The 19,366-nt window shown below is 40.9% G+C and overlaps 1 protein-coding gene across 3 annotated transcripts in view; it reads right to left on the bottom strand.

Annotated features, from left to right (window-relative positions):
- Positions 1 to 1,388: 1,388 nt before the first annotated feature.
- Positions 1,389 to 19,366, bottom strand: part of ACVR2B (activin A receptor type 2B) — a 105,181-nt gene continuing 87,203 nt past the window's right edge. For all 3 annotated transcript variants that reach the window (XM_085050206.1, XM_085050205.1, XM_085050207.1), the window contains 4 exons: positions 17,077 to 17,191; positions 14,433 to 14,571; positions 11,985 to 12,115; positions 1,389 to 10,424 (listed from right to left, as the gene is read on the bottom strand). In XM_085050206.1, coding sequence (XP_084906332.1) covers positions 10,230 to 10,424; positions 11,985 to 12,115; positions 14,433 to 14,571; positions 17,077 to 17,191 — 580 coding nt within the window. In that variant the 3' untranslated portion in view covers positions 1,389 to 10,229. The remainder of the gene's footprint in view (positions 10,425 to 11,984; positions 12,116 to 14,432; positions 14,572 to 17,076; positions 17,192 to 19,366) is intronic.

A 19,366-nucleotide genomic window follows, 5' to 3' on the forward strand; every position in this document is an offset into this window, starting at 1 on the left:
GTTTTCCCTCTCTGGAGACATTCCAAACCCCCCTGGACACGTTCCTGTGTCACCTGCTCCTGAGTGATCTCCAGATGTCACTTCCATCCCAAACAATTCTGTGATTCTGTGATAGTCCAACCCCTCTGCAATGAGCAGGGATACCTTCAACCAGACCAGGCTCCTCAGAGCCCCATCCAACCTGATCCTGAATGTTTCCAGGGATGGGACATCCACCACCTCTCTGGGCAACCTCTACCAGTGCCTCGCCACCCTCATTGTAAAACATTTCTTCCTCATATCTAATTTAAATCAACCTTCTTTTGGTTTTAAACCATTCCCCCTTGTCCTATCGCAACAGGCACTGTTAAAAAGTTTGCCCCCATCTTTCTTAAAAGTCCCCTTCAAATACTCAAAGGACACCATAAGAGCCTTCTCTTCTCCAGGCTGAACAAGGAGCTGAAGATTGTACTATGGGGTTGCCTTTAGTCAATATAGGGAGCTGTTATTTTGGGTTTCTTTTCAGGAAAACCACCAGCCTGATTATTACTATTTTTCCCTCCCAAATGCCTGCTAATGTTCACATTTGCCCCATATCTGTCCACACTAAGCATTTCCAGCCCAGCACCAAGCCAGAGGCTTTTTTTTTCTGAACAAAAGAGCCAGTTTAGCAGTGGAAAACACCAGAACATGAGGACTTCATGGCCATGCCATTGTGTTACTGTAGGCAGCTTTCCCGGAGAGGTCTGGCCATGCTTCAGTGTGTGGCTGAGGGCATCTTCCTGCCTCACATGAGGATTACAGACCTCAGTGTGGTGCTATGAGTACAGGGAACTCAGATGTTTTTTTTTTAAATAATTTTCCTGGTCAAGTTACCCTGCCTGTGGCATCTGGCAGTTGCAGCTACATTGCTGGACTGTATTGATACAGCTTAACATCCACATAATGCCCTTTGTAAACAGCTCTTTGCTAGGAGTGATAAGCAGTGTTACCACACTGCTACAAGAGGTAGCACACTCAAAAGGGCAATTAATAAGCAGTATAATAATAATAATAATATTAATAATAACAATATTAGGACACAGGTTGCCCAGAGATGTTGTGGATGTCCCATCTCTGGAAGTGTTCAAGGTCAGGTTGGAAGGGGCTTGGAGTATCCTGATCTAGTGGGAGGTGTCCCTTGGCAGGGGGGTTGGAACTGGATGATCTTTAAGGTCCCTTCCAACCCAAACCATTCTATGACCCTATTTGAGCTAATTCCCACTTCTCTTTGGAAGTGTTTGCAAGTGATGGGTAGTAGAGGCAGGCCTCAACCTATGCCTCTGCAAGGATTTTCTAGGGATTTTAGATAGCAGAAATGCCATTGAAACACCAAAAACATTCAGCTATGAAAAAGGAAATCTTCCAGCTAGATGCCAAAGACAATAAAATAACAATGATTTTTAATGTCACACCAACAATGGAAACAGTTATTTGTAATTTACTGTTTATTTTCATATACAAAAAGATAAACTTGAAATAGTTCTTTCTAGGTTTTTTTCCTCCTATCTGTTGGGGTGTAGCTGCTTCACACAGGGCAAACACTACATTCATACTGGTTTATTCGGACACCCAGTGCAAAGCTGAAGCAGCAAAACTCCAACTTGGCAGATCTAATTTCAAACTTGAGACTCATTTCTAAAATACCACAGTAAAAAGGAACAAAGATCCACTGCAAATTCATGAACTATGATACAATGTTCTTTCCAAAATGTCTTCATTTCATAACTGCAATACAATGGATGTCTGCATTAGGCCATTTTATACATACATTTTATATATGTATACTTCTGCAGAACATATATATATATATAAAATGTACATATATAAAAAATCAGCACACTTCAATCCAAAAGGGGTTACAGCAACGAGCTTAACTCTCTGTATACTTTTTTCTTTAACAGGATACTTTAGTATAACTTTTGTTAACTCAGTAGTACAAGCTATCTCTGTTCTACATTTTTATAGCTACAAGAGTGAAATATAACCTACAACATTTACATTTCACATATCTTGGTATACAAACAGTACTTAGTGAATTTGAGCCAAGGACCAAAAGACTCTTTAAAAATTATTTCACCATCTGATAGAGCTTCCTGTAATTTACACTCAATTTATTCTGCAATCTTCTAAATCATTTACTTAATCTCATAGTTTGAGTTTAAATCCATTCCAACTGGAAATCCTGGAGAAACAGGTTACTGCAAACTCTTATGTATACTCTATATATACAAGTTAAGTAACACAGCGTAATAAGACTTAGCTATTTATCCTAAAACTGATATACACATATTTCACTACGCTAGACAAGTCTTAGGATTTTTATTTTATTTCTTTAAATAAAGCACAAATTTAGAAGTAGCTGGTAAAACTTACAATAAGATGGTTTTAAAATGACAAATGGTTAGGGTGAGATTTCTTCCTGCTGGTGCCAAAACATTTTCTTGTGAGTTTTTGTACTATGCTGTGTTGTTTAACTGTATGCATCTAATGTTACATGCAGAAAGCTCTTTCCACAAGAATTGACATCAAACTGTACTTAAGTCAACTTTACAGTACAAAATTTGTCAAACTTAAGGACGAATGTGAAAATATTAACAGGTGAAAGATCAGGCTTTCAACTCTATCATGAGGATCATGCAGAATTCGTAAGCAGATAGTTTGAACAGATTGACAATGGCATTGTGCGGGCTTATGGCATAGAATTGAGGCCAAAAATGTTACTTAGTTTGCAGTAACCACCTCCTTCAATCCTCACCCACTAACAGATTGATTTTTGCATCATAGTTATTCCATTGGAAGGCCAGCAGCATTGCAAAATACCTCCTCCTGGGAGATTTTAGTACTTTGATTTACCAAAGATAATAATCATCAACCATCAATAGCCATAGAAACATTAGGCAGTAAAGAAAAATATGGGGAAAGGGAATTATCTTTTTCTCTTCCTTTAGTAACAGTAAATTAATTACTAGTCATTCATTACCCATGATTAAATTAATTACAAGTAATAGTAAATTCATTAGTATTTGGACAGGAAAGCTACTATGCCATCCAAATAAAATACAGACTAATGTTGTATCAACTACATGGTTAGTTTTTAAAAACAGACATTTGGGAGGGGAACATGTACTGTAAAATGTTAATTTAAAAAATGGTCTTTTATTTTCCCCCCTAAAAAATGGCCTAAACAGAGTTCATCAAAGTACCATTAAGAAGTTGCTATAGTTGAAGGTCTGATTTTATGAGTTGGTTTTTGGGAATATTTGGCAAAAGGGCCAAACAGGCTCTAGGTCTTGCCAACATACTGGTTTTTTTTTAATCCACAAAGTTGTTCTGGTGCTAACTCCACCTTCCAGAGCTATGAGATGCCTCAATCTCCTCCTCTGTCATGGCTGGATTTTTAATTTCAATTGTGTTTTGGGGTTTATTTTGGTGTTTTAACAGAGGTAGCAATGCAGAGATGCCAGTGACTACTGAATTAGGATTTTAATTGACTAAGATGGTTACTGGTTAAACTTTAGTTTCTCAAAACATTGAAAAATTGAATAGCCTTCCTTGTCACAAAAACAGAAGCTGTGAAATTTTTCCAGAACATGTTTTAGTTTTGCAATACCAACCTTATTGGAATGTTATAAACTGAGTTTTTGGGTTTTTTCACTACTGGAAAGATTAAGAGGCCTCTGCTTCAAAATGGGCCAAAAAATGCAGAAATAGTGTTTTATTCACATCATCTGCCCCACTGAAATACTGAAATAAAAGGCTAACAAAGGAAGCACTTTTCAGAAAATACTTTTTCTTTATAGATATCCAGCACAATGCCATTATAGAGCTTCAGAGAAGCCCTTTTGGTTTCAATATTGGAATACAAAGTAAGTTTTGCTTTTTTCCTTCAGTCCTTGGGGATCACTTTCCATTTACATATATATATCATACATATACGTGGATATATGTATATGATACATATATATAAACACCCATATAGAGCAAGGTTCCTGTTTGTGTATGTTACAATATTGTAGTATCAAGGAGAATCCAGATAGCAATACTGTTTAACATGAGGTTTGAGGTAATTGGTTCTTGAAATACCTGGATCACAGACTGCATCCAGAAATGACAGCTGGGCAATGAAAAGTGTTGTTTTTCAGACAGAAATAAAAAAAAATAGTAAAAGAAAAAGAAAGCTTACAGCAGTTGCTTTTACATGGAAAAATAAAGGCACAACAGAATAGCATTACATTTCAGAACAGCTGGATGGACATAACACAAGCATGATCTCTTTCTGTGGAAGTGTCCTGACAAAAAGCATTACTGCTTATTCCATAGGCTACTACTTCAGTCAGGGAACTGAGCATCACCCTAAAACGAGTCATGAAAAAGGAAGTCCCATGTAAGTAAGGGACCAGGTGTGCTTAGAAAGTGTTCCAGGAACACACACACACACACTTGTGGTCACACAGGAGTGGATGGAAACTCTCTCCCTGGTTTCCACAGGGCCAGGACTTCACCAGAACACAGCTGAGGGACTTGACAATTGCAGGAGGCTGCTTGAATTAGTGAGCACTAATTGCAAAAGGCACACTGTCAAACCAGCTCCAAGGCAGTGCCACGTGTTGTTTGGTTTAAAGCTTTCTTCAGTACCTCTCACCCACTGACACTGTGCTATCGCAGTTGAGAGGACTAAAAAGACTGGAGTGAATTTTTAGGTCCAAAGGAAAATAAGGTTAAAAAACCCCATTTTTTAAAAATTATTCTTTAATACTTTTAGAATACCTTGGATTGGTTACAGAGATTTTGAAAGCTCTTTTTTTTAGTAGGACTTTGGACATGACAGTGCTCCTTTTCTTTAGTGCCTCCAACGCAGACTGTTAAATCTGATTTTGGGAACACAGAGCACGTACCTGTGTGTTCTGGTGAAGCCTGATTAGTTGTGTCACTTTAGAGAGAAGGAATTTCTAGGAATTGGTTTTATCAGGACTCCACTGGCAACAGCTCCTTACAGATCATATTGTCAGTGCAGCAGACACAGCTGCTATGAACGGATACGGCAGCGAGCGAGATCAGCCCAGCTATTTGGCCTCAGTAAATTCTTAACACCCTGACTTCACAACTCACTGCAGCACCACAGCATATGCCAAAAGACACACTGCCCACACATGGATACTCACATGAATACATGAAAAAACACTTCCTGGGTTAACTGAAGATGGCCATAGAAAAGCAATAAGCATCTTTAGCAGAAGGGATGTGACATGCAAGATAACCTAAAACATATTCTCAGTGCCATCCTCAAAGCATGTCCAAGTACATCCAAACTTGCTCCTCAAACTGTTTTCAGGCTACACTTGTTCTATCCTCTAGACTTTGATGTAGTGCACACTTAATTTAAACATTATATATATATTTCTTTATTTATTTGCTGTGCATACACAGACCTTTCTCCCTTTTCCCTGCAGAAACATATTAGACATTACAAAAATAATTTGTGGTATAAAAGAATTCTCACACAATGTAGAATTTTTGTTTGTATATGTAACTAAAATATATATATATTTTTCCAAAAGTAAAAAAGTCAAAATGTCCTTATTTTCCTCTATTATATAGTCTATCATATTTACAATGTTACCAAACAATATCCTGTATGTAAAAGTGATAAGAGTTTGCGGGACACTTCCTGCTTAGCAACTTCCCAAGCGGAGTGTGGCTTGAAGAGGACTGCAGCAACAGCACTGTCACACCTTATCAACCAGCACCTTCCTCTGCAATACGAGTTCCTTCCACACTAAGTGAAACCAAACCTTTTCCCTGCAAAACAGGGCAAGGTCTGACAATCTGCCTAGAAAGCAGTACAAGAGGAATAAAACGTGTGTTCTCCGATTTCAGTGCTGCGATGCTAAGGGGCATCAGGATTCCTAATGGCCAGGCCTGACCCAGCCAGCCTGGAAATATCTGCTTCCACTGAAACAAGTGACTTCAAGTGGGAACAGCAGGGAGCCAGGAGACCCAAGGAAAAAGCAGTGGAGTTGCTGGGGGCACTCACAGACCTCTTCGAAACAAACATACACAAAGACCTTGGCACTTCCATAGGTGTAACTATCTAGCGCTGGATGTTCTGTAAGAGAATTTCAGCTGAAGAACAAGGCAGAATAAAAAGTGGGTTTATTTTATCCTAAATAGAGATTTTTTAATGATCAGGACCAGCTAAAATCCTTAATCATAATGAATAAGCCTAGTACTATTTAACTGATGTTTAGGCTGGTTCATAGCCATCTCTTATAATATGCACATCTATTTTAATATAAGCCACATGCAATTTCCAGCCTTGTACTGGTACAATTTCACCAGCAAGTCATAGCTCTATCATCTCAAAAAAACACCCCAGTTTTAGTTCCTGTGGCATTTTCAGTTTAAAAATGTGAACTCAAACTTTTTCCACCTAGGAAACCAGCTCAGCCAGTGCAATAAATTCATAAAAGGGATTTACACCAGAGAGATGGAGAATACTGGCTCTTAAAGTTACGGAAAATTTTAACTCAGGATATTCATTTGAGAACTTCCATCTGAAGTTCTCAAGTGAACCAATAAAATTCTGCAGCCAAGTTTTTCAAGAGCTGCTTCCTCTAAGTGTGAATGGGAAGTGAAATTTAGTGCTTTGGAAGTAACATAAAGAGGTGTTGCCACCATCATGTTCAAGGGAGTGTTAAGAGGAAAGGAGCTGCAGTTGCTTATGACCGCTACACCTATGGATGTGCCCAATTCCTGACCTGGAAAAAGCCTCTGCAGTACCAAACAGAACCAAAACCATGTTGTCAATGAGAGCTCAAATGCTAGATTAAAGGTGAGGGAACTACTTGCTTGACAGCTCATCTGCTGAAAGACCAACAAGTTAATCAGAGCTTGTCTTTGTTAATAAAATAAATAAATACCAGTTTAAAAACCAGCTTCAGCCAAATCGGTACAAATTTGGAAATAAGCAAAAGTTCAGGATTTCCTTCTCTGCCGCAATAGCAAGACACACATACCTACATACATATAAACCTTGTTACTCAGCACACACCCAATTTGGAAACTCTTTTTCAGATCAGTTTCTGAATCCTGCTGACAAGATGATCTATAAGGAACCATTACACCAGGAAGATGTAACACTTTACAATCAACATTCGGTCAAGGTTTGTACAGTCGTGCAGTTCCCCGCAGTAGGATAAGCTACATGTGAGAATTTGTGTTTATGCTTTCTCAAAAGAGAAGATTTCATACACTGTTTAATAGGCTATTAAAATCATATGGCACTTTCAATAAATACTTTAAAGCTTCTTAAAGAAATCAGGATAAAAAAGCAACTGCTGTAATAAGCCTGTTTTAGCTATAATACGTAACGCTGAAGGAAAAAATCCAGAAGAGCAAACAGATATTAACAGTTAAAAGACAGTACAGCTTTTTTCTTTCTGCAGCAATGTGAACTGGCTCCCATTCCTGGGGAAAAGGGAGCAAGCCCACCTTGAAACAAGTATTCACTCAATCTTAACCGCTCTACGCTCCACCCCAACCCTTACATCACTTCACTTCTAAAACATAGTCACATTTTCATATAAATCTCAGTGCAGAAATGTATTAAACATGAAAAATACTGATCCTGCAAACATTTACAACCACACTTAACATTAAGTGAGTGCCTAATGTCGTGACACCAGAAGAGCTACCTACACCCTTAATGCTAAGCATAGGTATGTTGCAGCATCAGGCCCAAAGGTGCCAATGGCCACCAGGGACATTGGCTGGGTCAAAATGGTATCATTCTGTCTGGTTTTGTCAAGGTTTTCTCAACAGAAGCACATCAAGAAACAGAAACTTTCAAACCTACACACGGAAACACAGTTACATGTGTGTACATACTAATATGCAATATACATTCAGTAACTTGAAAGAATAGGTTAAGACTTTATTCAGATAGACAAATTAAGGCAATTCTCTTAATGTCTCTTCAAGATAAAGGACCATGTCCTCATTTGTGACCTCTAGGTTTTAAAGCTATACTTTTCAAGAAATATATTTCAATTTTTTGTTATATTTTCTCCAATTGGCGGTTTTGTTTGCTTAATAAATTATATCTGTGCAAGGGTGCACACTGATAATTTGGCAGTGTTGAGAAGTCCAATTCATTTATATATAATACAGACTTTATACATTTCCATTACAGGGTGATTAGTTTAGGACTGCATTTTGGCTTAACACAAAGAAAAATTTAGAAGATCTGGCCATCCAATGGACACAACTTTGTCAGTCTAGCAAGACACAGAATTCATGTTATATTCAAAGTAAAAAAAAAAAAATAAGGAAAAGAAAAAGAAAAAGAAAAAAAAAAAAAGATGTACTGTCCTTTCACTAAAACAGACCAAAAAAAAAGTATAACACAGAATGGAAACAGCCTTCACAAATAAGAGTGAATAATGCCCAGGTACCTTATATAGGCAGTTATTCTACAACTGTATACAGTTATTTACAATGGTGCTTTATTAAACAAAACAACAAAAAAATGGTAGCACTTCCTAAAAGATTTTGGAACTTTTTTTCTTTTTTTTCTTTTTTTAAAACTCCCTTGTCATAAAAGCCAACTTACATTAAAATATACTTACTACAAGACAACACAACTAACAAAATATATAATAAAACTCATACAAGTAGAAAATTCTGAGGTATTTCTGGTTTGAGGTGGTCTGTGGTCATGAAGTTTTTAATTTTTTTTCATTTTAAACCTCGGAAGCCACGTAACGTGTGTGTGTATGTTTTGTGTTTGTTTTTTTTTTTTCTTTTAAGTTTTTTTTTTTAAACATTGCATGTTTTGCAAATTAAAAAAATATTTCAATGTTGAATCAGCAGCATTAGGAACATTCACTGACTAGAGCGAGTTTATGGCATAATAAGAGTAACGGTATTTTAGAATATGCACCACTTTAAGACAAAAGAGTTTCATCACAGAGTAAGGAGAAAGCAGCGTCAAAGAAACCAGTTGGAGAGATAAAAAAAAAAAATTATATACCCAGTTTTCACCCTTTTCCTTTTCAAACCATCTGCACCCTTAGCTTGGGCTGACAAATAATCAACCCAAGGCCAAATTTCCTCAACTAACTCACACTTGAAATGAGATGCAAAAATTTTCCCGTATTCCAGTATTTTACCAAAGTGCTTCTGCAAGCACATTTCCCCACCTGTCCTGATGACATTGCTTAAAAGCATCCTTCCTACTCCTACCTGGAATTGAAAAACAAAAGTTACAGTCCTGCTTTGTTCTTTTACTGCCCAAACCCAGACTCTGGAAGAAGAAACAAGTGCCTTTCTTCCAACCACCGTCTCTTTAACTCTGCTTTCTCCATACACTGTGGCTGTAAATACTCTGTCCAGAAATGTCCTTCCCCTCCTCTAATGGTTACCTGAGAAGTAGCTCCATAGCAAATGATGTTTCCCCGAATGCTGCCAAATCCAACGTCACTCTCCCCACCCCTATTCTATGCTCCCCCCTTCAATTCTACCATCAAGAATTAACATTCTCTGCCCAGTTACTTTTTTTTTCCATGTTACAATGACACCCGTTAGATCCGTAAAAGACACATCTGCTGTTTTTCTCTGAAGCTCACTTCCAAAAAAAAAAAAAAAATAAAAAAGAAACTGAACCCAAAACCAAAATGGGGAAAAATGCTTTTGAGGAAGGTGTATTCTTTATATAACAGTCTTAAGTTTCCTCCACAGTTTGCAGCATTGCATTTTCGAAGGTGGTAGGTGGTTTTCCTTTATGTCACATAAGCTTTATGTCACAGATGCTCCGCTCAGAAGACAGACTGATAAAGAGAAACCCAGAAAACTGAATAAAATAAAAACAACTGAAGTGAGTTTGTTGAGGTTCTGAGGTACCTGCACCTTTTCTGCATTCATTAGTCGGCACCTGAATGCTTGCTGAAATGTCCATTTTTTTAATACAGTAGAGCAATGTGCTGGTAAAATTGATCCAATCCAAAATAATAATAATAATAATAATAACAATAATAATAAAAAGTCAAGATAAAATAGCAGCTGCATTCATGGGTTTGTTGAATTTTTGTGGTTTTGTTTTTTTTGTATGTTTTTTTTTAAAACTTTTTTTCCTTGTTGTTTTTTTTGTTTGTTTGTTTGTTTTAAATCCGCTGAGTCTGGAAAGACAAAAGTGAACCAGGACCCAGGACTCAGATACTAGACTCTTTGGGTGGCAAGTCCACGTTGGTGACGGATGTCACGATGGAGACGAGGCAGTCCGAGGTAGTGCCGTTGACGGATTTGCGGATCTGCGCGATTCGCTCCTCGACGCAGCCCGCCGAGAGCCGCGCCTCCGCGTCGTGGTCCCAGCACTCTTCGATGGTGACACACAGCTGCGCCAGGCCCTGAGGACAGCAACGGGGAGAAAACACCTTCAGCAACTGCTCTGGGTGATGCCAGAGTGATTTGTGGGTTTTATTTCCTTCATGTATATTCGTGGCTCTGTGGGTTGTTGTTGTATAGTTATAGAGTTCCTAGCTAACTCTAGTGCTTTTCCTACCCTGAGAGGCAGAAAGACAAAACACATTCCAAAGGCTCCTATCCCATCTTGCTTTTTTCTGGGAATAAAGGACAAGCTACCCTCCCCAAGACACTTTCTCATAAACAAAGTACAGCTAGTACCAAGGGCAGGCTCCAGAAGAGGTTGAACCAAGAGGGAGAATTACCTCATCACCTGTGTTTCCACTGGGGATTCTTGTTACTTATGCTAATTTGCTAAACTTATAAAACTGTCTTCACCCTGTGTGGAGTGGGGATTTTTCCATATCTGCCCCTTGAAGCCTCCAATTAAAGACCAGTTTTTATACTACCTCCTATATTAATATTGTCTCGAAAGTGTGTTGTTTTATTTCTAGATCTTTAAGGCATCATGGGCACCACCATGGCAGAGGGTGGGAAGCTCCATTCAACACAGCCAATACTCTAAAAAACACCTACAAGTATTTTTTCCGCAGTATGCCAATTACCACGAGATAAGCTTTGAAATTACTTTAAATATGTGTTTTCATGGTTTTTTTAAGCTTCTGCTTTCTAAAGCTTGGTCGCATCCAGCCCTAAAAGTGCTTTTCTAATATCAAAATAAATCCCAAGATTCAGCAGTTAGAGCTTTAAAAGACAACAAGTATTACGATTCCCATGATAAAACTGTGAGAGCTGGCAGCACTGTATCAGTTACTATGAAACCATTTGCTTTGTTTGCAATCACTTCTCTCGATATCCCCAAAATAACTGAATTCAACAGTGCTTGAAGAACGCAGATCTTATTTGAACCCTCATTTGAAGTGGAACACTCATCTTTTTCTACAGTGCACAGCTCTCCCTAACTACTGGGAAATGAGTTAGTACACCTGAGTCTAGCCAAATCTGTAGCAGTTTGGTCAAAATAGAGCCATTTGACTTCTTATTGAAGTCCTGTGAGATGTCATCATCTCTCATCTTCCCAATCTAAGAAAAATCAGCTCTTTTATTAAAAACGTGAGCCTGAAATGAACTACCTCTGAGAAACCCACACTGCATTTTGCTACATTGTCTGCTTGCTTTCATATCTAATTAATTTTGCCTCCATAAACTGCTCCAAGTCTTGGATGGTATCTAGCTTGTGAGGAGAGTGTCTCCAATGGTATGGATCATTTTCATTTTCTTAATGAAAGGACTTTGTTTTCCATTCTTTCACCATGTTAAAGGAGTCCTGCTAAACCACCACACGCTCCATGTTCAGCACTAGCTGATTATTTAGCTCGTTCACTCTCTAAGTACAAGAGATAAACAGAAAAGGGAGCACAAAGGTGGTGAGCAACCCCTCATTCCCCAGTGCTGACTCTCTCTAACACTGGGAATGCATAACTGCATCCCTCCTTCCCATCACACAGGAAAATATTTTCCACTGTTAACCAGGGGGAACATACAGGATGTTTTAGCCAGTGATCCTTGAACACAGGGCGCATCTTCTTGTGAACCACCACTTCCTGCAGGTCCTCAAGGGATGGGTGCTGACCTATTTCTTCTTCAAAAGGCAGCATGTATTCATCCACTGGACCTAAGGTGCACACAGAGAATCAGGTTAGGGTAGAAATGGCCTCTGCAGAGCCATGTCCTCCCCATGCATGAGTGAGCTGCAGCTCCGGAGCGATCTCCACCCACTGCAACAAAGCCTGACGTTCACATGTCACTGCAGACAAATGTGATTTACATTCCTCCTGCACAATGGTCTTTGCTGTCCCTGCTGTTTGTTTGGCCATGCATTTTCCACCTCGCTGAGTTATGAATCCGAACCCTCAGCCAGGCCTCTGGATCCCACCATTGCCTTGAGGAAGTTTGCCAGGTGATCCATGATTTATTTCAATAGAAAAAGCAAATCAGCTCACCCTCCCCACATTTTAACATAGCAATTCAACACACAATAACCTAGAGAAAGGTTCCAGCATGAGCATAATTTCATTTTAGCACTGACTAGCAAGGTAAAGCATATACAACACTTATAATTTCTTGCTTTGTGATCTGGCTTGTTCACAGGTTTGAGTCAGCCCTGACACACTGGAGCCAGATGCACTTGTCCCAAGAACCAGCTCCTAAGTATAAAATGATTTCTGAACGCTTTAGTTATACCAGTTATGGCTGTGAACTGCCCAGGGCCACGGGAATGAGACAACTGTTATGAGTATCAGTGCAGATGCTGGATGATAGCAATAACTTCTGCTTATTGAAACATCATTTGGCTTTTGGCAATGCATAGATGCTCTCACAGAAAGAGCAGCCCAGCTTAACTGGCTGGGCTTTTCAGGGTGCTTCACAGCATCACTTATGCTTTCTCAGTAGCAAGAAGTGATCTCTTTCCAGAGTGAAGATATTTCTTCGAGACTAAAATAAAAGAACTGACCACTTCATCTGGTCATGAATTGTGACACTAACAATGTGATGTTTAGGTACTCTAAAGAATGAAATCCCTAAACCAGCTTATCAGTATTCTTGTCTACTCAATGGCAGTCACTAAACCAAACTGAAGCACTTGCTTCAATGAATGGCACAGGGTCACTTATGAACTTTCCTTTTCCTCCCAGAGGAACCCAGGCTATGAAGAGCTGCACTGGTGATCTCCAAGCTAAATCTGCTGTTTACACAACATCACTGCTGAGCTAGAAGTGCAGATGAGGCTCAGTGAAACTCACTGTGATCCCAAAGAAAGCCTTCCCTCTGATTTAATGGTGCTGTGTGTGTCACCTGGAGTATTCAGCTGCCTGAATTGGCAGGAGATCACAAACATAACAAGAAAAACAAAAGTGGATATTTGGGGCACCTCAACAGAGGAGGACAATTCCTACATGAGTGATCTGTGTATCACTGTTTTACTCTACTGTGCTCCTAACTCCCTGCTCCTCCTGGTTAGACTCTAAATTTTTGAAGAAGAGACCTTCTCTTACAACACACTTATTCAGGCATCTTAATTATTATCACACTCCTCAGCCCAACTGTAATGCTGACAAAAAGATTTGAAGTCTAGGTGAGGTGCTGTTGTTTTATGAACTTGATATTCTGTTCAGAGCACCCATATCTATACAAGAAGAAAAAATTTGGAGGAAGCAGCCTTGGAGCTACTACAATAACATGACAGCTTCCCTGTCCAGGGCTGAGGTCCTGCACATGGCAAAGATCACCAAAGGACAGATGTGCTAACTGGACAGAAAAGATGCCCCACTTTTCAGCATCATTTGAGGATAAAAAACTGAGAAAGGAGACACCATGAAGTTCACGCTTTTAGATCCTTTGGGAGAAAGTGAGATCCTCCAAAGCTGTAAGTGAAACAACAAACCCTAGCCCACTGTTGAGAGGGCCTGATCAGCAAAAGTCAAAGATCAATAACTAATGATAGCAGAGAAATAGGCTTGCTGACCCAGGGAGATCCTTCCAGCCCCATGTTCCTGCTATTCTACTAAGGTGCTTTCTATTCAGGCTGCCCTGCATGAGCGAGGTGACAGCCAAGCCAGCTGTGTGGCTCTTCTCTGGAGCACAAAGCCTGCCTTGGTCACAGGCAGGAATTCAGAATGCCAGCACAGAGCAGGCTCAGGACTAAAGGACATCCATCCTGGAGGGATCACCTGCTCCTTCTCTGAGTTCTCAGCAATTTGCAAAGTAAACAACATAGTAACAAGCACTTTGAGACTTGAGAACTTAGAAAGGTTATTATCTTCAGAGAGTAACAGCTTATGTTAAAAAATAAATGAAAAATGGGTTAGCTGCTTTTTATAAAAATATGGTGTTGATTATTATTATTTTTTAAAACAGAGACAGATCCATTCTCTGGACCACTAAACCACACTAAAATAGAGCCCTGCCCAGGGAAGAGAGGATCAACTTACCATCAACTGCTCTACATCTGGAGACTAGCTCCCACAACACCAGTCCCATTGCATACATGTCTATCCTCAGGAAGGCGTCTCGTTGGAAGTTGATTGCTCCCTCTAACACTTCAGGAGCCATGTACCTCCTTGTTCCCACCTACAGAGAGAAAGCACAGCTCAAGTTACATTGCATGTGGTCCCCTCAGCCTCTGCTGGTTGGAGGTGAGTGACAGCTGGTTCCATTAGCCTGGAGGCCACTGCTGCTAAAGGTGCACCTCGATGGAAAAACAAAGCAAAGGGGAGCTGTTTCTTCTGACACAAATTCTCATTAAGATCACTGGAGTCCAGATAAGCTACATGAAGGAGAAAGCCAAAGTGCAAGGCTGTGAGTGTGATACTCATTCAGTGCACACTGCAGGTCTGCATCCTACTGCATGTTGCTCCAGCAGAACACCCTGCATGGGAAAATGTATAAACACACAACACCCTGAGGTCAAGTCAGACTTAGTTATCCTAATTATTGAAAGTTCAATCCTCTTTCACCACCCTCCTCAAAAAAAAACCCAACAAAAATCCCCACAAAGAAATAAACAAATCCCCCCAAAAACAAAAAAAAAACAAAAACCAAACAGCCAAAAAACAGGGAAGAGAAAAATTTATATATCCTGAAATGGTAAGAAGGTTTGGCAGCCCTGGATAAAACAAGTCTTCTGCATCCACAGGAGTAGTAAAACATGAAGCCTGGCTTGCCATAGTTTGGAAAAGACCTCCTCTTGTTTTGTGGGGATTCAGTCATCATTATAGTTCCTGCATTGTTATGTTTAGTACAGCTCATAATGTAGGAGAGTGGACAGGACAGCAAGGGAATTAGCACCTTTTTAACATGGGAATTGAAACACCTTTAATTAATTCCTTTAAGGAAATTCTCCTCTGTTCATGCTGTTACCTGAGGCAGGTGAGACAGAGTGAAGCCAGGGTGTGGAAAGACATGCAAAATACTGAAAAAGTCAAAGAAAAGGTGACAAAAATGAGGAAAGCTGGGGAAGGCTAACCCAGAAGAATGTTCATTCCTTCTGAGACAGAGGTAAAAAAGGGAAACTGCATTGGAGATGGGAATTCAGAAAACCCTGGAGGCACAAGGAGGGGATGACAGACTTCTTGTGCCCTGGCATGAGAGCAGAATGAGGGGCTGCTTGCTGCAACACCAAGGCAGAAAATTAAGGACCCAAAAAATTGTAGTATATTGTTTACACAGTGCACAGCCAGCTGTGCCAAAGGTCATCCAAGCAGCCAGCCTGGCTGAATTCTTAAAATTAAATCAATAAATTTTGGATTATTAATATTTGCATTGTGGTATTAATATTAATATTTAGGAGTTTTAATATTTGTGTTATGGCCTAGCTAAGTGGTCTGTGCAGTGGGTGGGGACTGGCCAACAGCTGTCCTTCTCAAACTGGCAACCTGTCACAAGTGGGGTCCCTCAGGGATCAGCGTTGGGCCTAACACTGTTTAAAATCTTTATAAATAATGTGGATGATGGGATCATGTATATCCAGGTGAAGCTTGCTGGTGATACCAAACTGAGTAGGGGCAGCCACTCTGCAGAAGAGTGGATAGGCTGGAAAAGCAGGCTGACAAGAACTGCAAGAAGTTCCACAAGGACAAGTGCAAGGTATTGCACCTGGGAAAACATACTCCAGGAGTGCAGCACAGGGATCCACCTGGCTGGGAAGCAGCTCTGTGGGAAAGGTCCTGAGGGCTACAAGCTCAATATGAGTGAATTGCTGTGGCAGAGCCAATGGCACACTGGGCTGCACCAACAATGGCACCACCAGCAGGGACAGAAGTCATTATCCTGCTCTGCTCAAGGTTGTCAGGCCATGTCATGATTATCGTGTGCAGTTTTGGTCCCTGCTATGCAAAAAAGTTGTGGACAGGCAGGAGAGCATCTGGAGTAGAGCCATAGAGATGATCCAAGGGCTGGGAAGGTGCTGTATGAGGAAAGGCTGAGAGAACTGGGTTTATTCAGCCTTGAAAAAGAAGGCTGAGGAGAGACCTTATCACAGTGTTCCAGTGCTTAAAAAGTGGCTACAAAGAGCATAACAAGGAGTCACATGGAGCAGATGAGAGGCAATGGGTGCAAGTTACTCATGGGAGATTCTGGTTGGACACAAAGGGAAAGTTTTGCACAATGAGAACAATCAGCCATTGGAACAATCTCCCCAGGAAAGTGGTAGCTACTCCAAAACTGAGCACTTCTAAGATTCAGCTGGACAGGGTGCTGAGCTGTCTTGCCTTGCTTTGGTCAAGAAAGGTTGGACCAGATGAAGCTTGAGGTTCCTTCCAACATGGTCTTCCGTGATTCTCTGATCCTATGAGTATTTATTACTGAAACAATAAAGTCAACAAGCCCTGTGTCTGGAGGAGGAAGCCCTGTGACCCCAGGGTTGGGGGGACCTCACCTGCACAGCTGTCAGAAGGGTTTGAGCATCCTCCCCACTCACCCAGATTAAAGCAGCTCCCACAATTTATGTCTGAGCACAAGTTTTGATGGAAAAATACACATCTCAAAGAGAATTAAATGCATCTATACAAACTGGCCCCCACTCTGGAGAAGCTATGGCAAGGACAACTTTTAAAGAAAGTTAAAGGTAATGATTACCTGTCCATGAGTGTCCCCTGGAGGTTTTCCAGGTTCAAACCGTACAGCCAGTCCAAAATCAGCTAGCACAGCCGTCAAGTCGTTCTTCAGCAAGACATTTTTACTCTTGAAGTCCCTATGGACAAGCCAAGAAGTGAGTTTGGGAAGGGTTTATCATGGCATGTGTCTAAATCACATTACAGCACAACACATTGTATGTCTACAGCCTTAGCAGTTCCCAATAAATCAGCTCCTTTCTTCCTTTCTTTCCCAGCTTCCCAGCATGGCCAGTGCTGACAAACTTGGCTGCTCCTCCCTGCCCTTGTCCCTAAAACACAACCAAGCAGCCCTGAGCTGACCAGCACAGAGTCAGCCAAACTCCACAGTGGATTGATCTCAAAATAAAATCTGATCTGAAGGGACTATTTTAATTAGAGCAAGCTGTATATAAGGCACCATTTCTTGCCCCACGCACCAGCTCTGGACACCCACCTCTGGGCTCTTCTCATTTCCAAAAACAAAACCAAGGCAGGTTAAGTTAAGGGAGTGCATTACTCTTTATCCTAGAAAGGATGTTTGCTCCTATCTACAAAATTAGATCTTTCTGGAAATCAGCAGATGCTAATGAGACTCTCTCCACCCTGACTATATGCTTCAACAGACTTTTGCCATAGTCATCTATTAGCCTTCTGTTGTAATTGCTGGATTGATCTTCCCTGGGGAATTTGGAGGGTTGGAAAGCAGGCAGGGAAGGGGGTGAGGCCACACTCAGACACGCTGTCAGGACTGGAGCAGGCAGCTGGCAGGAAGGTGTAAGAATTCACAGTAGAGATGGTGGGTCTGTGTTTGAAGGGGACATTTGTGTCAGTCCTGTGCTGCAGCAGGATCATTTCAGGGCAGCTCAGGTAAATCTGCAGGGACTGGAAAGGGTGGGGGTTGGAGGAAGATCACACTGAGATGCCTAACCAGTTGAGCCCTGTTCCCTGGGCTTCCTGCATTTTCATCTGAAAAGGAATGTTTGGCAATCTAATTAAATTACAGACCTTAGACAGCAGATGGCAATTGTCCTGTATGCTCAGCATTATAATTTCCCTATCATCAATTCACTCGGTGACCCTGCTGATTGCAGGACATTGCAGGCCTGCACAAAATAATTAATGAGGGCAGATAGGATTGTTCTGCACTAGAGAGACCTGTCAAAATTCTTTGTGAGGAGAGAAACTGCTGGACCATAGAGAAGGGGCTCTCTCTGCGGCCTCGGATGCCAGAGCATCAGCTCAAAGCACTGCAAGCAAAAATCACCCTGTGCCACCCAGCCCCTGATTCCAAGCTTAAAATATCAGAGGAGAGGATTTATCCTTTCTAAGCTAAACACAGCATGATGGGCATTTCTGGCTTGAGGATTAAGATGGGGGAAGTGGGTGTGAAGTTGGAGGGCATCATAGAGCCGGTGAACCCCAGCAGAAACCAGCCTCCATCACCTCTAGGGACACAGCACAGCTTTGCAGAGCCTCCCAAACATTGGTACCCCTCCATTGCACAGAAAAACTGCATTTACCACTACCTGTCATCTTAGAGACTGCCTGCTTCCATGCTGTAGCAGTTTCCCCACAGGCTTAGGAAACAGCCATCATCTAATGACATGGATAAATGCCTTTGCTCGCTCAGCATTAGGGGATTATGCCCTCAGGATGGCACAGATTGTGCGCGAGATTTTTGCAAAGCAGTGGCTCAGTGAGGACCACACAGAAATTATCAGACAATCTGCCTGAACAATGTGGTTCCAAGGTGAAACGAGATGTAAACCAGCATTACTGAACGGGCATGTGCTGCTGTTGCTCACCTGCAGTGCCCTTTGGGCTTGCAGCAGTTAACTCCTAGATCTTGATACAGGATGCAGGGATTTCCCTTTGCAATTCCATTTTCCCCCCTATTTCCATACATTGCCCCATTTTGCCATGCTTTCCTTCCTTCCACAAACCATCTTGAAATGGCAAGTCTGAGCTGCAATGCAAATGCATCCTCGCCAGGGAGAAAGACCTAATTAATCCAAGCCATGACAGGTGGAATTCCCATAACATCATATGCATTAGACCATCCTAGGATGGTCACTGACAAAGAGAAGTTGCATGAAAAAAAGAAATTTTTTTTTTAATATAACACTTCAAACTAGGGAATACAGAGCAAGCAGACTATGAGTAACGGGTGAGTTAACTCGATTGAAACACTGGAGATTTTATTTTCAGCTTCCACGTGGGGGCACTTTTGCACCAACAAGTGATTCCATAACCTTAATCCTCCTTGTAGTGCC

The sequence above is a fragment of the Lichenostomus cassidix genome, chromosome 2, assembly GCF_008360975.1.
Source record: "Lichenostomus cassidix isolate B80296 chromosome 2, HeHo_3.0, whole genome shotgun sequence".
Lineage (NCBI taxonomy): Eukaryota > Metazoa > Chordata > Aves > Passeriformes > Meliphagidae > Lichenostomus > Lichenostomus cassidix.